The sequence below is a fragment of the Rhopalosiphum padi genome, chromosome 2 (genome assembly GCF_020882245.1).
Source record: "Rhopalosiphum padi isolate XX-2018 chromosome 2, ASM2088224v1, whole genome shotgun sequence".
NCBI lineage: Eukaryota > Metazoa > Arthropoda > Insecta > Hemiptera > Aphididae > Rhopalosiphum > Rhopalosiphum padi.
The window spans coordinates 16,254,763-16,278,520 of NC_083598.1; the positions used below are offsets into that span (position 1 = coordinate 16,254,763).

The 23,758-nt window shown below is 26.3% G+C and overlaps 1 protein-coding gene across 2 annotated transcripts; it reads right to left on the reverse strand.

Moving 5' to 3' along the window:
* Nucleotides 1-348: 348 nt before the first annotated feature.
* LOC132922915 (nose resistant to fluoxetine protein 6-like) lies at nucleotides 349-23,572 on the reverse strand. Of its 2 annotated transcripts, none has more exons than XM_060986662.1 (13): nucleotides 23,386-23,572; nucleotides 10,162-10,379; nucleotides 9,402-9,619; nucleotides 8,316-8,401; nucleotides 7,821-8,014; nucleotides 7,350-7,513; nucleotides 6,990-7,158; nucleotides 5,671-5,864; nucleotides 5,369-5,510; nucleotides 3,096-3,285; nucleotides 2,675-2,817; nucleotides 698-807; nucleotides 349-614 (listed from the first exon to the last, which is right to left on the reverse strand). In XM_060986662.1, exons 2-13 carry the CDS (start codon nucleotides 10,264-10,266, stop codon nucleotides 539-541), a joined length of 1,791 nt encoding a protein of 596 aa, XP_060842645.1. In that variant the 5' UTR covers nucleotides 10,267-10,379; nucleotides 23,386-23,572; the 3' UTR covers nucleotides 349-538. The 2 variants fall into 2 exon arrangements, with proteins under 2 accessions (XP_060842645.1, XP_060842644.1); XM_060986661.1 differs by lacking the exon at nucleotides 23,386-23,572 and adding an exon at nucleotides 13,343-13,656.
* Nucleotides 23,573-23,758: the final 186 nt, after the last annotated feature.

The window sequence follows — 23,758 nt, forward strand, 5'->3', positions numbered from 1 at the left end:
AATAGATGTTATAAAAATTTGTAATAACAAATATAAATTAGTATTTTACTGCTATGGCCTATTGGCCGGGTGTTATTGTATGCTGAGTCGAAGGTATCGATTTATCAACTTGCAATAATGCATTTGTCGCAAATGCGATATCTTAGAGATACCTTGATATCTTGTCGTTGTGAGATAATCATCGTTTTAATTTAAAAGCATTTAGATATTGTAATTTGTTTTTACATTTTAAGATGCTCATAACACTTACGGTCAAAAATCAATGAAATGGCATAAAGTCCTAGAAAATTGGATTTTGTAATATAAATGTTGTTTTATATGATTAAAAATAAATAATTAACATCAAAATGGATTTATGTTGGTTTATTGTAATCAATTGTATTTATATATTAAAACATGGTAAATTTATTTAATTAAGAATAATTAGGGGGTGTGGGGGTGAAACCCCCACGAGTCTGTATTATAAAAAATTTTCTGGATCCTCTCCATGAAAAATTCCTAAATACGCCACTAGCTCAATTTACAGTCGTATTTCACATCATAAACGTGGATCATTCGGTGTATTTTCTGTTATGGCATTTCCTCCTTTGTTAGAATCTTTATTTTTTTCACCACTGAAACAAATACTCGCAGTTTAATATAAATTAGATTTTGTTATATATAGTTAGTTTAATACGAGTATTGGATTAAAACTCACCTGCCAAAAAATATGGTTTTTATTATTGTATTAGATGGCGCTTCGACGATGAAGTACAGCACAAGACCAGCCGTATACGTTCTATATACACTAACGATCCAATTATCCATCTAAATAAAAATAAAAAAAAACATGTAAAAATATTCTCAAGTGCAAAATAAGCATAATATAGTATTTGTCGACTGTGCTCAGAAATAAAAATTGAATTTAGTGATATTTAAAACAATAAATCTTCTTTTAAAATTGTATTCACTCTTACGCATCGATATGTACTTCGGTATAGTTATACGCTCCGCAACTTTTGTGGTACATCACCACTTACGACATTTTTCAATACATTTTTTACGCAAATATATTAAATTTCAACAAAGAATTTATTATTAGTTTGTATAAAATAATAAACAACCTCATAAGACATTACCTATATGAATGTAACGGTTATAAAAACGATACTATACCTATATAATATTTACAGACCATGTTTGAGAAACGTATTTATGTAGCAGTTACTTAAAAATATTTAAATTACTTCGTACCTATTATCTTCAGATTTAATTATGACGATCGTGTAAGAAATTACTTATAAAAGCCTATTCAAATCATAATCCCACTGCCTGTATTATTGTATTTACGATAGGTCGTAAATAAACGTTGAGACTGTTTGAAGATTACTGCAGTTTACGACAAAACTGTCCGAATCGAATCGAATTTAAAGTCGACCGACCAAATCGACGATGATTATCCTAAATCTTAATACCTATTCTATTATTTTACGTTACTTTATTTTATTTTTATCGTTAAGTAATAATTCATTAAAATAATAATAAGCTATATTCCACAGTGAGGCAGTAAAATATATAGCAGTAGAAAATGATTTTTTCTGTTACTATAGTTTTTATTTACATACAACTACGCTAACGTTTCACTTTAACTTGACCTACGTGGGCATAATATTACCAGTGTTGTTAAGAGTAAAAAAATAAATAATTACATCGTAAAAACATTTTGTATGTTGAAACGGATAATTAATTGGATAAATAAACAAAAAAGTAAAACAATGTTAGCATTCATCTTGGTGGCCCTACACAACGAGTAGGATCTTACCACTGCAATCTTCAGTCTTATTTTAATCGCAGATAGCTTTTTAGGTAGAAAAAAAATACGATGCGGCTCTGTTCAAAAAAATTTCCATTGCGTTGTACAAAACAAAAGGTACGAACAAAAGTACAAAACAAAGGTACCTACGAAACGCACTTGACGGATGAACAATTTACGGTTGTGTTTCCTACCTAATTAACTACCTATTAAAAAAACTATGCACTATGCAGACAACGATAGGCCGTAATCGGTGTAGTGTTTGTTAGATCGATTTAAAGAATAGCAGTACGCTGCAGTTATGGTCGTTTATTCATTGTAAAGCAAATATTTATAATAATATGCCATGAATAATTATTCAATACAAATATTATTTTTATTGTTTTGTAAATTAAACAAAATAAACAGATTATACTTAAATAAGTTTCATGGCCTAACGATTCTGCTTATAACATTTTAATATTTGATGTACGTATTTTAGAACTTTGTACGTTTTTAAGCCATATTATTTTAGATTTTTTACATTAATGCAGTTCTAAATTATTTTTTGTAAGCTATTAATATATTTTTGATTTGTTAAACTTATTAAAATATTTGATTAAATGAGATTTTAGTTCTTGATTAAATAAATAAAATAATTATAAGCAAATAAATTTTATAAAACAGTAATATATTATGAAATACTCAAACTCAGCACGTTTGGCTTACATTTTTATTATACATATTGTAAGTCCCAAATTTGAACGATTAAATTAAAGTGTATTTATATTTTCAATATCGTATAACTATATGAATTTAAAAGCAACTTGATAATATTTAGCTCTACGATTGTAACCGTTTGTTTCTCAATTTAAGGTAATGAAACTACTGTTGATTACTTACATACTCTTCTAAAGTAGGAGAAAATATTGAGGATTGTCTATATTCCGTTATCATCATTACTTGGATATTCACCAGGTATACTACGTAAGACAATCTACCCAATGGGGTCATAAGCCTGTTATTGAACACCTTTTCAATTGGACCTGTAAAAAAACGTTACCGATTATTTAGTAGGTATAGTTTAAAAAAACCTGCGTTTGAAAATTATCATTTATAGATATGAATGTAATGGACAATTATTTCTGAAAGCCGTTTTGTTTAATCACTGATTTTGTGTTATACTTTTATGTATTCATCATAATCGAAACACAATGACGTTTACGTATAGTGTATACTATGCCATACCAACCTGAAGTTAACACCGCGAAACTGTATCAAATGCAAACACGAAAGTAAAATATGAATATTGTTCTGCACTTACCATAACCCGATGTGAAGTAACAAATTGTGATCCAGAATAGCATAAACGTCCACGTACAATGCTTAAGAACGGAATACGTAGCCTGTTCTATGACATTGTAAGGGTTTTGTCTGTTGTAAAACCTCGAACCATAGTATTGGACAAAAAAGCTCACGGTGGTTATAATAAATGTCCAAATATAAACGACAAACTAAAACAATAACATAATATATAAGTCGATATGGATCCACGTACTTATTATAGCGTGCCCAGTGCGTTGTTAAATTATTATCTTTAATTTAAAATGCATACATTTCTATAAATATATCATATTTTAATGATTTTATCCACACCTATGACCTATAATATAATATAATATAATAATAATAATTTAAAATATTTTTTATAATTTATAATAATAAACTAAACAAAATGAATTACTGATGATGTTTGAATTTTTAATTATTTGTTTAATTTCACTAATTATCAGTTTTTTTTTCATAGTAAAATTTAACATCAATAATAGTACGATATTACTATAGAATCTTAAAAGTTTAACATTGAAAAATTAATTGAATTTATATTTATAGAAATTTATCACTTAAAACTTAATTTACTGTTGTTATCTTTATACACTTTAACTAGTATCGGTTAATCCGTATGTTTTTCCAACATTGTTAATCTCGTTCTTTATATATATATAAATAACTAAACCGTTTTTTTTTTTATTGAATATCAGTTTGATCAAAGGGAAACAAATTCCTACGATTATGCGTATCTGTGTATTCATATATATTTTTAATTCACAACAAATTTAATTTTAAAATGTCTAAAATAATCTGTAATTTTAAACTAAAAATAAGTCTCAAAAAGATTAAAAAAATAATGGTATTCTGTGAAATAATCCGTTCGGATTAACGGTGTTGTAGGAGAGAAGGTAAAAAATAATATGTATACAAATATTGTTTTCAAACATGGAAAACGTACGCGTTAGACCTATAAAAGTCGTATCTATGGCACGAGTGTAAAAGATGGTAGTGTACAAATGATAGTGAAAATTGAATAATAAATTAGTTTAGTATTTTTCACGAAAGTGTCACTAATGGGTGCTTTTTTCGAACTTTTCATGTTTTATGTACAATTTATTTTGAACTATTTAATTTGGTTTAATAATTTATACTTTATATGTATAATTTAACCCTAGAGGTATAGACTGAAAATATCATTTTTAATAATAATAATAAAAAAAAAGTTTATTATTTCTAAATAATATAGAACATAGCTACTAATTATAAAATGTTGAAAGTTTGAAACTCGATTCCAAACATAATTTGTACCGAAAAAAAGTTATTCATCCCCATACTTTCCATATTCGTGTAAAAATAAAATTATACAGAGCATTTTTATCATATTAAAAAAATAATGATTTTATTTTGTTGAACACTTCTAATGACTTTAAGCAATTAAATTGTCTTTTCATTTTTTTTTTTTTAATAGTAAAATAAAATTATACGATTAACAGAAAAATTAATCATAATATTACGTGTATTATTTTAATAATATCTTATATTTTTATTTATATTATCATTTGGTAATACATAATTATAATAGATATTTGTTATTAGCTATTTTACTAATAACATGAATGGAGTGATACTTATGTCGTGCTTGGTATGGTTATCGCTAACGTGTATGTAATGTTAGCATATTATTCATATAGTAATTGAAAGTAATTTCTCGGAGTATAAGCAATTTTATATACATTGTAATTATGCAAATGTACTATTACAATTTACAAGTTGATATTAAAATGTTAATGTAAATTAATATTTTAAAAATATAAAAAAATATTCTATTAGACGTTGAATGAGTATGATTAGTAGTGTTTGTGTTTCATTTTAACTTACAAGACTGATAATAGGTACACACCTCCTGGTATTATCCAATAAGATCCAGGAACAAAAATTGTATTAAATAAAAATTAAGATGTGTGTACTGAATAGGGATGTTTATAAAGTTTATACTATAATATGGTTTATAAGTATATACCGAGAAATAATATGAAAATGTTCTTAAATATCTACTTTAAGTTTATAATTTTTTTAGCAAACCTCATCCACCCTCCCAAGATTAGATCAAAATAATGTTTATAGATATGAACATTATTTAACTGGCACGTACATTTTTTTTAAAACTTTAATTACAACATTTTGGCACATGGCCCAAAAAAGGTTTACCACCCTCGTCTTATAGTGCGATAAGTAACTTTCTTAACCAAGACCGTAAAATATTACTTTGGATGGTTTGATTTCTCTTTTCTTCATTTCTTCGACTATAATGCCCGCCATAAGTCCAGCGTAAAACGGAATACCTCTCATGTAGAACGGCCGGTAAAACGTCCGAAATTCAAAGGAAGTGCTAGGGTCCTGAAGAAATCTACACAATATTAACAGTTAAATTATTTAATGACGAACAATATCCATGTCTATACGAGTGTCTATATGATTATATAATAATTATTCTTCAAATTAATTTCAGTCGCATTTATATGAGCTTTTATAAGTACTATATTTATTATGTTGTATACTATACTCACGGTATCAAAACTCTAATTAAAGCATATGATCGAGTGACGTAAGTCGTAATAAACGGTATAGCTAACGATATACACAGACATACGCTTATAATTCCCACTCCGATTTTTCGATACTTCACGCAAACACTTATGAGAATGGTACCAATGATTATGAACTGTATCAAACATGAAATGTACCATCCGACTATGAGACACTAAAAATAAATAAAAAATTGACTTATTGAGCTTCATAAATATCAAAGTTCAATATTGTTGAAATTAATTTAAGATAAACTCAACAACAATTTAATTTTAGTTAATTTTGGACGATTCAATTTATTATGTTAGAGTTATTCATAAAAGAAACACGAAACAAATAAAAAACGCACACATTTTAAAAATGTTTAGTTTTTATCCTCTACTACATTGGCATACCATGTGTATGTGATGTGATGTCGCATAAGCCATGGATAATATTATAAATTAACAACATTAATAACACATAGAATCTCAATAGTTAAAATAATTAATAATCAATGAGTGATTAAAATATTTCGAGTAAAGGAAATTAAATATATTTTATATAATATAAAAATAATTTATAATTTATCATTATTTTTGTTGCTTTATTAATTTATTATGGTCATTCAAAATCATTAACAAATCAATATTATGTTTCGTCAAGACAAGGTATTCCCTCTTCGTTAGTCCTGACCACTTCACTAAATGTACGTTTACTACTTGTACTTAATGAGGAAAAGCCAATATGGTTTTAGCTTATCTTGAAATAAGAATTAGAAAGTAGTTATCTATATTTTATTTGTCTCAAATCTTCGGATTATTTAGGGCTGTATGACAACTATTTTGAAAGTCAGAATAATTGTATTCTATCACGGTGAATAAAATATCAAACAACGAGTTAGACTGTTATAATATTTCGTTCGTATATTATTTGTAGACGAACTAGATAAAACTACTATTCTGTCCTACCATGGCAGACCACGCGCACATTATATAATATTTCAGAGGTGGCCTATGTGAATGGTTTCGCAAGCCATATTTATAAATACAATGAGATATCAAGAGCAAAAAGGTTTATGGATATGTGTTTTATATAATTTGATAATTTTTATACATTTATACCTAAAATAATGTAATCAAAAATATTAATATTAATAATAATTTAATAAGTACATTTTAATTTTATAAATAAGACGCAAGTAGCCTCTGACAATGACGAGAACTACATATTATGGCTCGCGAGACGCAAGTTAGACACCCCTGTAATATGTTGTTTAATAATAATTTTGCGTATGCTAGGTACGTAAAATTGCAATTACTTGGTGGTCGACATCTATGAAGTTACTGGTTACCAAAAAATTTGCCCACCAGTAATTTTTACATTTTTCTGCTTCGGGCCACATTTTGGACGCCCAAAACGGTCCGTTATACATATATGGTATGAAATACGCCGTCAATAGCATCATGAATCCATAGGCTGGTAAAATCCTGCAAAATATAATAATATTATGCTAGGAATAAAACCTTATAGTTAGCTCTATAGTGCAGGTCACGACGATCACATCACTGGACGTCTTTTAAAAAGACTCGAAAACTGATGTCGTATACTATTATATATTTTTATTATGCTTAATTCAATATTCTTATGGTAATAATTTATTACATAATTACATTTTTACCTTAGGTACTTGTAAAATATTATCATCGGTATCTGGATCCAACCGGTCCCGCGTTTAACTAGCTGTGGCTTGATCATGACGTACATGAGAAAACCAGTTATATAAAAAAAAGGGTCTACTAAATTCATGCACGTCAGTATAAAGTCTGGTCCTACTCTGTAAATCTATACCGTCACACGGCACAAAATAAGAATTAATTTCTTGAAATTATTGCATACATATTATTGTTAATAAGCACTACGTCATATTTTATAATATTATTTCACTCGCAAATTATTTTTTGAAACTTTGGGGCATTTTACAAGCATATGTAATGTGTATAGGTACAAAATAAAGTTCATACTAAGAGCATCCACTAAAATATATAGAAATAATTTAGGTTCAGTAATAAAATGCATTGTATAATCAGTGGTGTTGTCACCACTTATAAAAAGTATACCATGCATTATAAAACATAACGCTTTGAATTACCCTTTCTAAGTCCAACGTATACAATATGGGACTCGTTGAATGAACTAGGAATCTATGACCAAATAATATCAACACCATCGTCACTGTTTTTAGACCATTAAAAATATTCAGCTTGTTGTTTTTGTCGTGTTTGATCAAGTTCCTGCCGTTGTGAATAACTGAGAACCAATAGACATACTTTGGTAAGATATCATCTGAAAAGACACGAAAACGCCGTAAAATATCAAATAAAACTTTAAAAGCAAAGCTGGGCGTAAACGAGTTAAAAAGTTAAAGTTAAGATAATGACGATAATGTTAACTTATTAACTTAACTTTTTGCATTTAAACTTTATATTAACTTAATCTTTCCCTCACTTATCATCGAGTGTATAATATGTGAAATAATGAGCGTATACGAAATCATATCGATTTCATATCTTTTTTTAAAAAAAAACCCGTGGTATATTATTATTTATTATAGCATTATACAAATAATATAAAATGTACTACTCACTAGTTTTTTCTTTCTTTATTGTCATTACTGTACAGTGAATTAATGTAGACATACCACAGATTATCAGCAATAAGTACAGTATGGATCTGAAAAAGGGTTTAATGTAATTTATAAACTATACGTTTTAGTGTACATTCAATGTAATAACATTGTAATGTAAAATAAGTAAAATATTATGATATGTATAAAAAAAAACCGACCACAATTATTTTTAATTATGGGAACTATAGTCGAAGTTTCATATCTCTGTTTAAAGAAGCCATAATAATATTATATTCAAGTTCAGCAGTTCTGTAACTTCCGTAGTGGCGTAGTCATATGGTATTCGTGTGTATGAACAAACATTGTTTAGAAGTTATATAATTCATAACATGATAGACGTAGATAATGTTTGAACGAAATACCTATTAAGATTTCAATACTACGAAACACGTATGGAAAATAAACTAAAATTTTAAAATTAAAATTAATGTATATTATTAAATTTCAAGGTAATTTAAACGCGGTCTTATTATGTTTTATTATAGCTAAATCAGTGACTATGAAGTTATATAATAAGAAATAGATAAAAACATAATAATATTATGATTATTAATTAAACATCGATTCAAAATGATTTTAGAACAAGTTGTCTAGCTATTATAAACATTAAAGATAACATTATTATTATTTAAATTTCCAGATATATATTATGTTTAGTTTTAACATCTGGAACATAAAATATTTAAAACTAAAGTATTGCATTGATTCTTTAAAACAAAAATGCTATACATTAAAAAAAAATAGATATTTTACAAAAAATGGCAATATGTCAAGTATTAAATACACTTTTTGTCGTCTTAAAATGTCATGATAGGTAATTTTATACTAAATCGGGTAAACTTTTTTTTTTTACACAATTATTCAACTGTTGATGTTAACGTACAAAAATGCGTGCACTAACATTCTAATAATTTTATTCAACGACGTTTACATGCAATCGTTTGATGCAAGGTCCTACTGCAGTAAATGTACATAGGTAAAATAGAGTTTTTAATTTTTCACATATTATTTCCTGTTATTTGTGTTAAAATGTTAGATGTATACCTGGTGATATAATAACCGGTATCGTATGGGTACATACTCTTGTCAGTGGAACACAACATAGGGTCGACGTTGACTTTGGCTTGTACGCGGTGAGGCAAAAATACGCTGTCGAGCTCGTTCTGTAACGATAACTCAAGATTTTCGGCGGTACAAGATTCCGGTATGCATATACCTATTTTCACTTCATCTCTTTGATATCGGTCTTTGTAGTCGATAAACTGTAACATATTATGCGAAACGTATCTCAGTCAACAATTTCTGCAACTCCTATCGGCTATCATACATGAAGAATTTATAACGATTAATATTATTGTAATGAGTAATGACTTATTATTTGACATTGTTCAGCTACAATATCAAGCAACTACCTACTAAAAAGCACAAATTTTGGTTCGTAACTGAATCTGAATTTTTAATATTTTTATCAGCGGTTAAAAGGTTATTATATCGTGGTTAAGGGGTAAGCTTTTTAAAATAGAATGTTAGTCTAAAAATTTTTAAATCTATAATTGTTGACGATAAAATACGTACAACAGTGATCTAAGAACATTATAGAAGTTATAGGATACAACCAAAACAAAATGTAAGTGTATGCTTGTGGACAATCATCGGCAAAATTAAGAAAACAATTTGCTTACACATTGTTTCAAATAGAATAGAATATAAATTCAGCACGCTCTCCATCTTTTAATTTGAACTAAAACAACTAATATACATATACACGGTGTATACATAATACGGATTCGCTGTTATGACTTACCCCAAGTATTTCGTTCCAAGCGTGATCATAACTTTCCATTTCATTCTTTTTTTTCAAGTCTATCGGATTTGCGCCGTCCACTGTCTTGAGCTTTGTGGTTGTCATGCAGTACTGCCCTTGAATGGGTTGATGCACGTCGATGCATTGTCTGTACACGCCCAATTGATGCGTTTTACCCGATATAATGCCGTTTGGAGTTCGACTCCAAGAATCGTACACTAAAAATAAATTCGAATTTATATACCATAATTATAGTAAGTACTAAGTAGTAAGTAACTATATTATAAAACAAGCGTTTAGTTTATGATGTTTATGTTTAAAATGAATACCATCATAGCAGTATTCTGTTTTAACATTAACAATGAAATATATGTACTTATATAGAGTACATATAGACCTTTAAGAAGAGCACGCGACACCAGCATTTGTTTGTCTCCATCTTACAAGTGCGCAACACAGCAAATTTAAACTCGCAGCAGTTCACGATTAGCTTCGTTAATTTGAATATCAGAGTGAATTAAGCTATAGTAAAACTTAGTAATAAAAAAATTATTTGTGCTTGAATGTAATTTTTTTTACGATAAACAAATTGTTAAGCGAGTTATGCGTATTTTTAAATTGCACTATTTTATATACGCATAACTTGCTAAAAAATTAAATCATCATAAAAACTTTACACGCGAACACAGATAATTTTTTTTAAATTAAGTTTCATAATAGATCGATTTACTAGAATATTAAAGCTAACGAAGCTAAACGTCAACCGCTAAACGTAAATGTACCACATTACACATTTATAAGATGGAAACAACAATAAATGCAGATATAACGTCACTTCTTAACGTTCAAGGTAAAACCCAGGTATCAAATAAATATGCGTTTTGTACAAAACATAATAAATAATAAAAAAATAGAAAAAAACAACTGAAGAAGAATCGGGTTTAAAGCATTCAGTGATTTTAATCGGACAAACACAGTTGTATAAATAATGAGAAGTTTTCAAAATGTCATTAAAAATTAAATAAGCGTTTGATCGTTTAGTTTTATAATTTTTCGCGAATTTCCTGAAAACTCTCTTCAAGAAATCACCAGTGTAAATTTACAAATATCTATCTATACCAATCGATTACGTTTTTATTGAACAATTTTTTTCTATTCATTCTTCTCCTAAAAAAATAATAAAAGCTATCTGCTAAAGTACTTAATAATAGAACACAGTGACTATTTGATATAACTAAAAAATAATAAATAATAATATAAAGTGTATCGAACAATAATTAATAAAATACACCCACTCCTTATGCTAATGTTGTGTTGATATGTTATATAACAACTATAAAAGTAGGTACTGTACTTATTAATTCTTAATTATCACCTATACGTAATATAATATGTTATTATTTCATACATCAGTACAAAATTTAATTACCAAAAATCTAAATCTGACTTTTCATTCATATTACAAAATATTACTACTTTTTGAACTATACAGCGTCACGCGTGTAGTTTACTAGCATGAACTATTTCCCGGATACACCTTGACCATGAAGTTTAATAGTCTATGAACTACAACTATAGGTATTACATAATTTTATTATACCTTCCATAGACTGATTATGTAATATAGCATATAATTGTTATTCTCAACGTTTAAAATAAAAAAACCGTGTTGCTTCCAAAATACCTGTATATTTTGCATAACCACTACGTATTGTCAATAATGCTGATACGAGTACCATTGTTTTTAGAAGCTAAAACTACCACAATATTTATTATCATTATTGGTTGTGGAAATAACTATTATACGCGTATAATTAATTTAGAAATAGGAGCACTGTCAATTTCACGGGTAAGGTCGTAACTTAACCAAAATTTTTTTTTACATGGTGAATTTTTTTTTTTTGCTGTTTTTTCAATGGACCCCATATTTCAATTGTTTTTATGTTCACGATATTATATTATTTTAATGATATTTAGTTAAAGTGTACAGATGAATTCGTCCACCACGTACATGTATAATATAATATTATTATAAAGGTATATAACTATTATAATAATGTTAGAATAATACGCGTGTTATAATATTACGTATTATTTATAATAGCAATATAAAATATTGCTATCCATTGGTGCTGCAGTAATTCAATTAAAGATATAAATATTATTGAGCTCGTAATAAATTTATTTAACAAAAATATTATACACGTACTTATATCTATCATAAAAAAGTACGGAAGTCTACGTATAATTTACTGAACACATTTTTACTGTACCTAAGATTCTTCATCACTAAGCCTATCATATTATAAAAGTATAAATCTTGTTTTAAAAACTCAAATTTATCATTTTCAATAGTATACTACATTACTACTTATTAAAATATGCGTTGGTATTAGATAATTAACGATTAACATTTTTGCTTTTAATTGTCTCTCAAAAAAAATACCCTATAGGTTATAACTTATAATAAATATAACCGCCAATGCATTGTACTACCCATTTTATAAGATTAGGTATCAATAAATGTTTATAAGACATTTATCTTTTCACCTAATAATAATTTCATTTATTTATCCACATAATCATTTTCAACATATTCGGAAGCACTATCTCAAAATTATTACGACGTATAACTTATATTAATATAATTGTTATTATTACAAGTAATGGTGTGTATGAATTGTAACAATCTCATCCGAATAATTCGTTTATCTGACTTACAAAATATATCAGTCTAAATCAAAAATTAAAATATAGGTATACCTATTTAATAATATTCTATTAAATATTATATTATATAATATTAATTATTTAATATTAATTATGTACATTGTACATGCTACAGTAAAATTTTCAAGAGTAATAAAATCTTCGTTTCGATTTATTTTTTGTAAAATAATTTTAAAATATTTTATTTTGTATGAATTATAGAGAAACAACTTAAAAAGCAAACTTTTTATACATTATTTTTTTTAAGTTGTGGTTTAAAAATTAGCATCTTTAGGTTTTGGAGTTTTTTTATTGAGTAATCTTAGAGCTTTACAAACAAAATAGTTTGTTCACTACGGTACATTACAGCCTAGTTAAAAAAAAAAAAAAAAACTATTTATGAAAAAATAATATATTACTAAGCTCCGAATCCCGTGTGCCGTTTATGATGATATAGATTCGGGGAACTTACTTTTCACTGCCCAGTAAGAGTTGTTTTTCAAATCACTGACGTACATTTGCGTTTGTTTTTGACAGGCCGACGAACCAACGCCTTTCTGTATCCTAAAGTTCGTCAACGCTCGATAAAACAAATCAGACACCCATTGATCAGGCAAACGGTCTGTGGTCTGTAGAACTACGTCGTCATTGTGCTGTGGGGCTGAAGACGACACGTCGTCCGTATCGATATAAGAGACATTTTTACCACGTTCCAAAATTGTATGGTTCGTGTACACTATGGACGGGCAGAAGAAACCGAAAACCACAAACGTCCGTAACATTTTGCTCGGGTTTTCTGAATAACCCACAACTGGTGCCGTTTCGCCAATATATAATATATTATGTTATATAACATATAGATAGGTACAACTAGTTTATACTAGTTTATGCACGTCTTTTTTAAATCCCCCATTCCATAACTAGTTTGCACACGAAGAACCAAAGGAGTAAAAATCTTATTACGCACATATCATTAGTTATAGAATTATCAATCGTTTATTCTTTAGCAAAATATTATATTATATTATGTGTTAACTACTTATTCGTTTATATCATTTTTAAGTATTTCCAAAATTATTTACTCATCCATATACTATTCATATACGTATAAAGTTAATATAAAGTTAATATAAGTTAATATAAAAAATGCATGTGGATTTTGAAAGATATGGTCGAAGCTCAATTTTAAATATCTTGCCTTATTATAAAATTGTATGTTTTTTTTTATTTATTTATAAATGGGTAGGTACTCTTTGGCAATAATAGTACAGTAAGTAGAATCTTAATTTGAGAAATAATGAAATAATAAAATATAACTAATAATAATAAATTGACAATGAACAATAATTAAATAATATACATATTTCACGAATTTGATACCTATAATTAATAGTATCTATACAATTCAAATACCAATAACTAAGTTTAATGTGAAGTATAATTTTTTTTTTTAATGTTTTGTGACATATACTAAATATCTTAGGTATGCTGGACTACTCTTAGCGGTGTTATTTAAGAAATTTGCATGAAATAATAATAAAAAAATTAATTCAATATCAACTATGTATTAAAAGCAGTTTGCAAAATAAGTAAGTACTCTTAGATTAAAATTGATGACATTTTAATAATTGGTTGTTTCTTAATATTAATAGGACTAAAAGAGAGTAGCAACTACTTTAGGAATCTATTAATATATATATATATATTTTTAAATCAAGAGATAATAACTAATAAGATATAGACAAATAGTTAACTTATAATTTTGAATAAATATATATATGTGAAGAATTTAAATTAAAAAAATGATCACTTTTATAGTTTTATCATTACAAATGTCTTAATATTAAAATGTTTTTATTTATATTGAAAAAACCATAAATTATCAATTAAACCCAAAAATAATGACATTACAAATTAACCTGAAAATATTTTTTTATTACAAAAAATTAATTTAATACATACCTACTTATTATATTTTAATGTTCGATATTGCAGAATGTTAGATAAGTATATTAAACATTTTTTAATTGCGCATTGACTATTGTTTTTATTGGTAGACATAAATACATCATCTTAGACGGGATATAGGTATTACTCATTTTAAACATATACATATAATATATAAATACAAAATTAAGAATACCTAATTTAGCATGAATAGTTATTATGTTAAATTAAGTTCATACTTTAAATATTTTACTGATATTAGTTTTTAATATAAAATGTTATCTTTCGAGTATAATATATGTATAATAATTCAGCGACAAGGTATTCAGTAATTATTTCGCAAAATTAACGTAGAGACTGTCATCCACAGAGGATGTTTATAAAATAATAGTCACAGGGAGAAAAAATAAAAGATATTGAAAAAATGCTAGGCACTTACTAAAGAAGTGGTATAACTATTGTCAATACAATCTATTGATATATCTAATAACGAATATTCTTAAAAAAAAAATGTTCAAGTAATATCTCTGCAACAGCAGAAGCGACTATCATAATACACTATTAACGTATAGTAGCGGGTTTGTGTGAAAATGAAAAAGTGTGAAATACAGAACACATTGCACAGTAATAAAACTTAGCGGACAGTGGTTAACTTAAGTTATATAGTTTTGTACTAATAAGTTAGTTAGTAATAGCTACTGCAGCTTTTATACTTTCCACGAATACAGTGATTTTATTCGGTTACTTTCCTCGTCCTTTTTTTTTTTTTTTTGGTTTTAGTATTAACGAAGAATCAAGATTTTATTGGTTTTAAAATGTGTATATGTGTGTTTTTAGTTTTCTAGAAATAACTAAAGTGCTTCAAAAGTTTCACGTGACCCTATCAGTTGATTGGAAATTCTATCTATAGTTGGTAGTTAACGCCGTAGTTTGATTTCGTTAGAAAAATTGTGAAACATTAGAAAATCTAACCTGACTCGCATTCTAGTAATTTATTTCGATCATTATTGATTAATGCAATTGTAATAATATATTGGAAGTGGGCGTGTAAAAACTTGATATAAAATTATAAATATCGAGTTAAACATTGAATTTTGAATATTTGATGTTTATATTGTCATAAGTAAATACAAAATATTGACGGTAATTTACGGAGAACTGGTAAAGGTCTACTAGACTTTTAATTAAGGCTTGGCTTTACCTGACAGGACCTGAAAAATAGTTCTAGATATGTATAGTATATTATAGTGTTTAAGCTATTTAAGGTATGAATAAATGTATTATAATAAAAAAGTACCATACAATTATATTATAATATTTTATTTATATAAATTAAATAATTTGCATTATTTATCGTTTTATATTTACAGTTATCTAGTTGTTTAATTGGTGCTGACTGTTAATTGAGTAATTTTTTCTTCTTTTTTTCGTTAAATTTGAACATATTAAGGTCATAATGAAACAATAATTATAATAATACGTTAATTTGTACAATATAATAACAAACAATAAATAATGGAGTGATATAATAGTGTAACGTGAATTGGGGAAATATAAAAGAGGTGTATCTATTATAGCTGTCATCGAGTAAATAATACTGCTGTTCATTATGAGTATATTACATTGTGTTTGTGTAATTATCCAATGGCTATAGTATTATCATTATGTAATCACTGATATATATAATTCATATCTCTCGTTGAATAATTATTGTAATTTTGTGCTTAGTACTATAAATTGTTTCCGGACAATTCGGCAATTCATTAATTGCTCATAACAAAAGATAAAGTATCCGAATTTATTTACAATCATAATCGATCTATAAACAACTGAATGATTATTTTAAATAATAACAATTTTTCATCAATACGGTTGCAATTAATATTTGTGATTCGTATTGTATAATAATTCTACAAGATGTAGATTCGAAGCGTAAGAACGTGAATACTGAATAGCTAATGACTTGACACGTTTTAGATACCACCCACTTTCCTTCTATTTCAGCGTGAGTGTTTGTATGACCTTGGACTTGGATTGTACTTTAAAGTGACTAAATTTTCCATTTTCATTATGTTTTACAACGAACATTCCACTTTTTATTTATCCATTATATTTTCAACATTTCTAATATTTATTGATATTATTCATTTTATTAATGCATTTTAATTAATGGTGATAAACAATGATGGTAGCAATACACGGCACACGCTAACCGTCATTTATTAATTTCTCCTTATTTCTCCTAGACAATATATGATTCGGTAGGTACAGTAATGACAATTTATTTTTACAGTATTATTGAACAATATTGATAATAAACATCTGCATTTAATAATTTAAAACGCTCGCAAGAATGTTTAATTAATAGTAATTATATATTTTAATACTTGTATAAATTTGATTATGCGATGGATTAAATTAATTTTGAATTATTATTTATATTATTATTAATACAGATTTGTACTTAAATATGACTGAAAAACAAATCTTTTAAAACCTATATAAATTATAGAGTTTTACCATAATATAATAATGATTCATGTGTCATTATTATAAATTATATTTACAAGTCAATGAACTAATATATTATTATATCTAATGATAGATTAATCAAATATTAGTAAAATATTATATTTCAATATTATACGATTGAATATACATTTTAATTGGTATTATGATTTATGTATTAAGATACCTTTTTGAATTCTAAATTCATATTTTAGTTATTATTACCTTCAATCATAATATGATGATAAATTGTGATTGACAGTAAATGTAAATGTCTATACGTATTAGTAAGTATCTATTCTTAAAAGTAAATAAAATTTAAAAATCCTCCAAGATTTTATAATTTGGGCATTATACCTTTACCTGTAAGATAACTGTAATAATAAGCAACATATTAATAAGAATCAAATCAAATAAAATTAAAATTTCTGAGATTATCTTAGTATTATAACTATTAACGTTTTTACAACTATCTTATAATATAAACATATAAAACGAGTGAGTCTCTTATTTGGCTACTTCAAGTCAATGACATGGACGTTGCTTGCTCATTTTTCATGACTTAGTTATTATCAAGTCTACAAAAATCTAATAAAAATAAATAATTTGTTACTTGAAAAATAATAACGATTTTATCATCCACTTTTACGTGATCGTTGTTATCCTGACGGTTAAAAAATTACAAATAAAACTATTCAGTAAAAATTTTTATCTTTTTAAGTTTATTACAAAATACTATATACGTATGTATAATTACCCAGCCAGTTATAAAATCAATCATAAATCCATTTAAACTTTGTTAATAATAACCCATAAATATTCATTATTTATTACATGTCGTTAGAGTGAACTCATCATTGTAAAATATTTCTGAATGTATAAATTGTGTATATAACATAATATGCTAACTCGTACAAATATAATGTGTACCTATAGTGGCTATAGTGCTTAACATTAGCCTTAAACCGTTGTTAGGTTGGCCAGTTAGGGTTTATTTTAGTTAATAGTTTTCCTTAAATCGATAGTAAAACTAAGTACAAATATATAAATACTATATTGTGTAGTACAGATAAGTGCTATCGATCTATACGTTGTGTGACGATGTAGATAGTTATACTTTATATTAAAAACTTGTCATGCAGTGTTATATAAAATATGTCACCTTTATTAGCAAATGGGCAAATGCTGTCAGAAACGTTTTAACTTTTATTTTATATTCCATTGATAAAATATTTGTAAAAATTAATGATTTTACATTTGATGAGTTAGGCTAGTTTGTTTACTATGCACAATACTGCAGTCGAAATGCGTATTTTACCTCGAATATATATAATATTATGGTGATGATATAGTTAAATAAAAAAACGCAGACATAAATAAATCATTTTAATATATACATTAAACTTTGTAATCAGTTTAATATGAATTTAGAAAAAAACAGAAATTTTATATGAGTATCGTATATATATATATATATATATTATATATAATCCACGCTATATGTGAGTAATATGTTATAGTTTGGTATGTACACTATACATAATTATATGTAGAAAAAAAATCAATACATTTTTATAGTATTAATAATCATGGTATTTGCGTAGTTGCAGGGTTAATGTACTAATATTATATTTTAAAATGGATTAAAAACAAAATATATGTTTTAATTAATTGCCATACACATAATATATCTATAAATATAAAAAAAATATAGGTTAGTGAGAACCACTCTACTGTACATTAGATGTCGAGTGTTTCACTATTGTAGGTCTGTTAAATGTGAATTAAATGGAAGGTATATCATCGTTGTATAGAAAAAAACGATTTTGAGTATAAATGGTTTATCAGTCTATATTACCGAGTGATAATTAAATAAGTACAATTTTTATGAATTTCTAATTCTAACTACAAAATAATTAACTAATTTTCTTGATTTTTATGAAGCTTGTCAAAATTCTAACTTTAAACGCTTATAAAAAAAATTTGTGACTACATTTTCGATATTATCGAATTGAAGTATAAACAACTTATGAGAAGCTCTGTATTACATTTTTAAGCCTTTCTACTCGCCAAATAATTTTAAATTAACATTTATATATATATATATATATAAATAAAAAATGCCTTATTATGTCTATAAAATTAGTATAAATAGTTAAGAAATGTTGAAATATTTTTAAAATGTTACTATAAATAGAAAAATATAATATGAACATTTGATTATACGAAATACAAAAATCAAAATCGATTTTGTCAAAGAATTCGGTGTACAAAACCGCCACCATTTTTGAAAATAAATACGTTTTATCAACAATTTATCGTGTAGTCATCCATAAAAATAAAAAACATACTATGATAAATTCAATAATTCTCTTAAAAATCTAAAAACCAAATCGTCATTGTATACTTAAAAATTACAATGTATAACCTAATCAGTTTTATTGAAAATCAGATGTTTTAACATGTTAAGATAAAATCGTAGATCATGACGTGAGCTAGATTTCAATGACCGATAGGAGTGACAGATACTTATAAATAGTTGTTTTATTCGGGTTGATAATTTCTACAGTGCTCATTTTGCACAATATCTACAACCATGCACATTAAAACATGTTATATTTTGGCCCTTAATCTCCAGTACATGTCTCGTTTTTATATTATTTATATTGTACAGTGGTCAGTGTTATGTAATTATGTTCATGAGTACCTATAATGCGTTTAATAAGCTTATTTTAAACATTTTAGTACAGTTTATTTTGGCCATAAATAACAACGAAAAAAAGTGTTCAATTGTCCATTAATAAGATGAACAAGTAATTAGAATTCTTATATTAATAATTGTTTTATTGAAAAATTAAAAAAAAAAATTATTAGCTCATGACATTATTTTCTCAAAAATTTTCAATTTCTCTTTAGAGTAGGTTAAAGAAACCTTAATTGAGCACACATAAAAAATGTTATTATTTTAATATTGATATTTTTTATGATAATAATAATAGTTTACTAATTTATATGTACCTACTTAATTAATAATAAATAATAAATTTTGGTTTTCATGGAAATTATACACACTGAATATTATTTTATTTTAGATATTTGTGTTATTAATATTATAATTTATTTGTTATAATATAATATGTTTACGACTTGATCAATTATCAATATTAAAATTTGGTATGAATTAAAATGGAGTATTAAAATTAGATATTTTTGGCAGGTGATGCATTTTTTTAGTTAATAAATATAATTAAGGGCAGAAAGTGAGCTATTTCAAACGAAGATAACATTCACTATCGTTTCACATTGATATTAATAATCTATTTTAATTTGTCTATTTTTACAATTTATTCTAAGTGATATATTTCCATTGAATGATAGATTGGAGATTGATTGGAAATTTCATTTTATAATAAATTTATTATATTTATTTATAATATATCATATTATTGTTGATTTGTGACTATCTTAACCTCGTACATAAAGTTGTTAGGTATTATTTTTATTTTCAATAAATATGATTATCACAACAAACTAATAATTTCGCTTTTTAACGTTGTATATTATTTTATTATTACTCGTCATAACTTTTAAAGTGAAGGCCGTATACAATAGGTGTTTATATATTATGGTATATTCGCGGTATATTGATATTCTCGTGAATTTATCTCGGACTCGCGTAACGTACCCACTACCCACCACGGAAAGCGTACATACCTATTATATACGCTTCACGAAATTGCTCTCGAATATAATATTTAAGTTGATTTTCACACCACGAAAAGACAATAATATTATATTATGTATAATATCATGGTCCATAGTTATCTCGTGTGACGTTTTGGTATGCGATAATAATAATATGTGATATTATTATAGTGATATTACGTACGATTTAATAGTGTGTACTCGCTGTTGCTTGTTTTGTTTTCACGCTCTCGATATATTCACGCAATATGTATAATAATATATATATGTGTGTGTGTGTGTGTGTGTGTGCGCGCGTGTGTGTGTGTGTGTGCGCGCGCGCGTAATTTACGTTATATGTTCACAAATATTTATACGCCGACTGACGAGACTAATGAAAACTTTACCATTTCCCATCCGTCCATGTGCATGTGTACCATGTACGAGAAAACAATCATATGTGTACATATTATATATTATAAACCATACATGATTATAGAAATTTGGCGAACGCAATATTTGCATAAAGTTAAACAAAACTCGAACAAAGTTTTTTTTTTGTTCTATATGACTATATGCTATAAAATTTTGACACAAGAGCAAACGTGCACTTCGGTAATTACAATTTTTTTAAATGGAAAACTACCCGGGAGCGAAACTAAAATATAAATTTTATTCAAATTCTACCAACATACATTTACATAATATATATATTATTGCTGTTCGAAAAATAATAAATATACACAATATACTTATTAATATAATATAATATAATATACATGAATTATTTTCCGAACACAGAGAAATTCAGCGAAACGTATTATAATACCCACTAATAACAATGTTGTGTTGTGCATGGTATCATAATATATATATACTATATAGCCTATAGGCAACTATTATACACAGTGTGTGAATCTTTTAGCATTAAACACTAGTAATTTCGAGACTTTTTTTGAAAATCATTTTGTTGTTTTTGTAATTTGATTTGGGTATAAAACAAAAATAAAAAAATTCTAATTCTTATCTTTTTTTTTATTGTTATCATCTTGAAGTTTTATAGTTTTAAATGACAACATATGTCATATAATTTTAATTTTAAATTCTTTGCCAGGACATTTTTATTTTTAGAATTTTATTGTCGATATACGATCGAATCTTGAACGAGTTCTTTATTAGCTATACCTAATAAATTTATAAATACATATTTAAAGTTATTTAAAGACGAGTCAAAATTGAGTAACACAGGGACACCACTAAAAATATTGATCCACTTCTCCATTCACCAATAAGCTGTAATGCTACACGATCTACACTATTATACCTATAATTAATTAACAAATTGATTTTTACATTTTAAATACTCAGAAAAATAAAATGCAACAATATATTGTGTACCGTTAGGATGATTCTTTCACATTCATCACTTCAAAGAGTAATTTACTGACTTTATTCGACATTTGAAAAAAAAAAAAAAATTCATAATAGGTATTTTCAACTAGGTATTTCCAGCTTCAACAATCATTTTTCTATATTTTTATGTTTGTCTGTGAAAACACTGAAAACGTACACTATACACTTGGGTTTTGAAATATACCTATAGCAACCCGTATTTTGAATTTCATAATCTGAAGCAGAGTCGGTACTTTTATAAGAAAATCGCGCGCCATTTATCATTATTTGTACCTACATGACGGATCAAACGTGGTCATTAATCGCCATCTTTCCAAGTATCTAACCCATTATATACGTATACTATTCATAGTTATTCATACAATGTCGTTATTAAATATAAAGGTAGACTTGCTAGTTGTTGTTAGTCTAGCACTCTACTCTACTAAATTGTACCTGCCACACATATGTAACAGTGTTAAAGAACACCAGAAAACGTTTCATTAAGACTACGCGCGATGTATGTTCAACTTGTAAATCATAACAATTTTTATTTAGAACAACGAGATTATTTAAAATAAGCTAACATTTTTCATTTGAAAAATTAATTGTGGTTTTTGTATTTCCCTAATTTTGGAAATCAAATCGATTGTCACATATTTCAACACCGATTTCTAAGTTATCCAATAAATATATATTACACATGTTTAAATAATATAAAAAATTATTATTGATTTTATTGATTATTATATTGAGTCAAATAAAATATGGTGTTATCTAAAATGTATAATTTAGACATTTCTGAAACCAATATTCATCATCAAATTTAATTGATATTTACGCGTAAAACTGAATTATAATATATCTTGTATTATATGGTTGAGTGCATATTACTAAATTATAGTTATCTAGTAGTCACAATGATAGTTTTAGTAATTTATAATTAATCCTGTAGATAGTAAATCTATCTGTATTTTGAAATACCTTGACAAATCCTTGACAAATCTTGAAGTGCATAGAGTCTTATTTTATACGCATAGCTTATACAACAGCCAATAGAATAATTAATATAATATATATAACAAATGTATTAGAACATTTAGAGCGCGTAATGAATAATAAAAATCAGGAAACTGATAAACTTCCAAAATAAAGAACGTGTTCTAGAAATTAATCGTAGGTAATAAGAACGCTACCGAGTTGTTTAAATAAGTCACAAATAACAAAAATAAAATAAACTATTATAATAATAATAGTATACAAGCAGAGGATCGCAATATAAATGTTAAAGCAAACAATAAAACCTTTAAATTTAAATAGTTTGCAGAACAGTTGATAAGATATTATTCAACTAAAA

What these genes read in the sequence shown, in the direction of transcription:
- LOC132922915 (XM_060986661.1), bottom strand. Translation starts at nt 13,652, where the DNA reads ATGTTACGGACGTTTGTGGTTTTCGGTTTCTTCTGCCCGTCCATAGTG. An exon ending in TTACTTCACATCGGGTTATG is followed by an intron (nt 2,818 to 3,095) that starts GTAAGTGCAGAA and finishes GTTTTTTTACAG; the next exon opens with GTCCAATTGAAAAGGTGTTC. An exon ending in CTCCTACTTTAGAAGAGTAT is followed by an intron (nt 808 to 2,674) that starts GTAAGTAATCAA and finishes ATTTTTATTTAG; the next exon opens with ATGGATAATTGGATCGTTAG.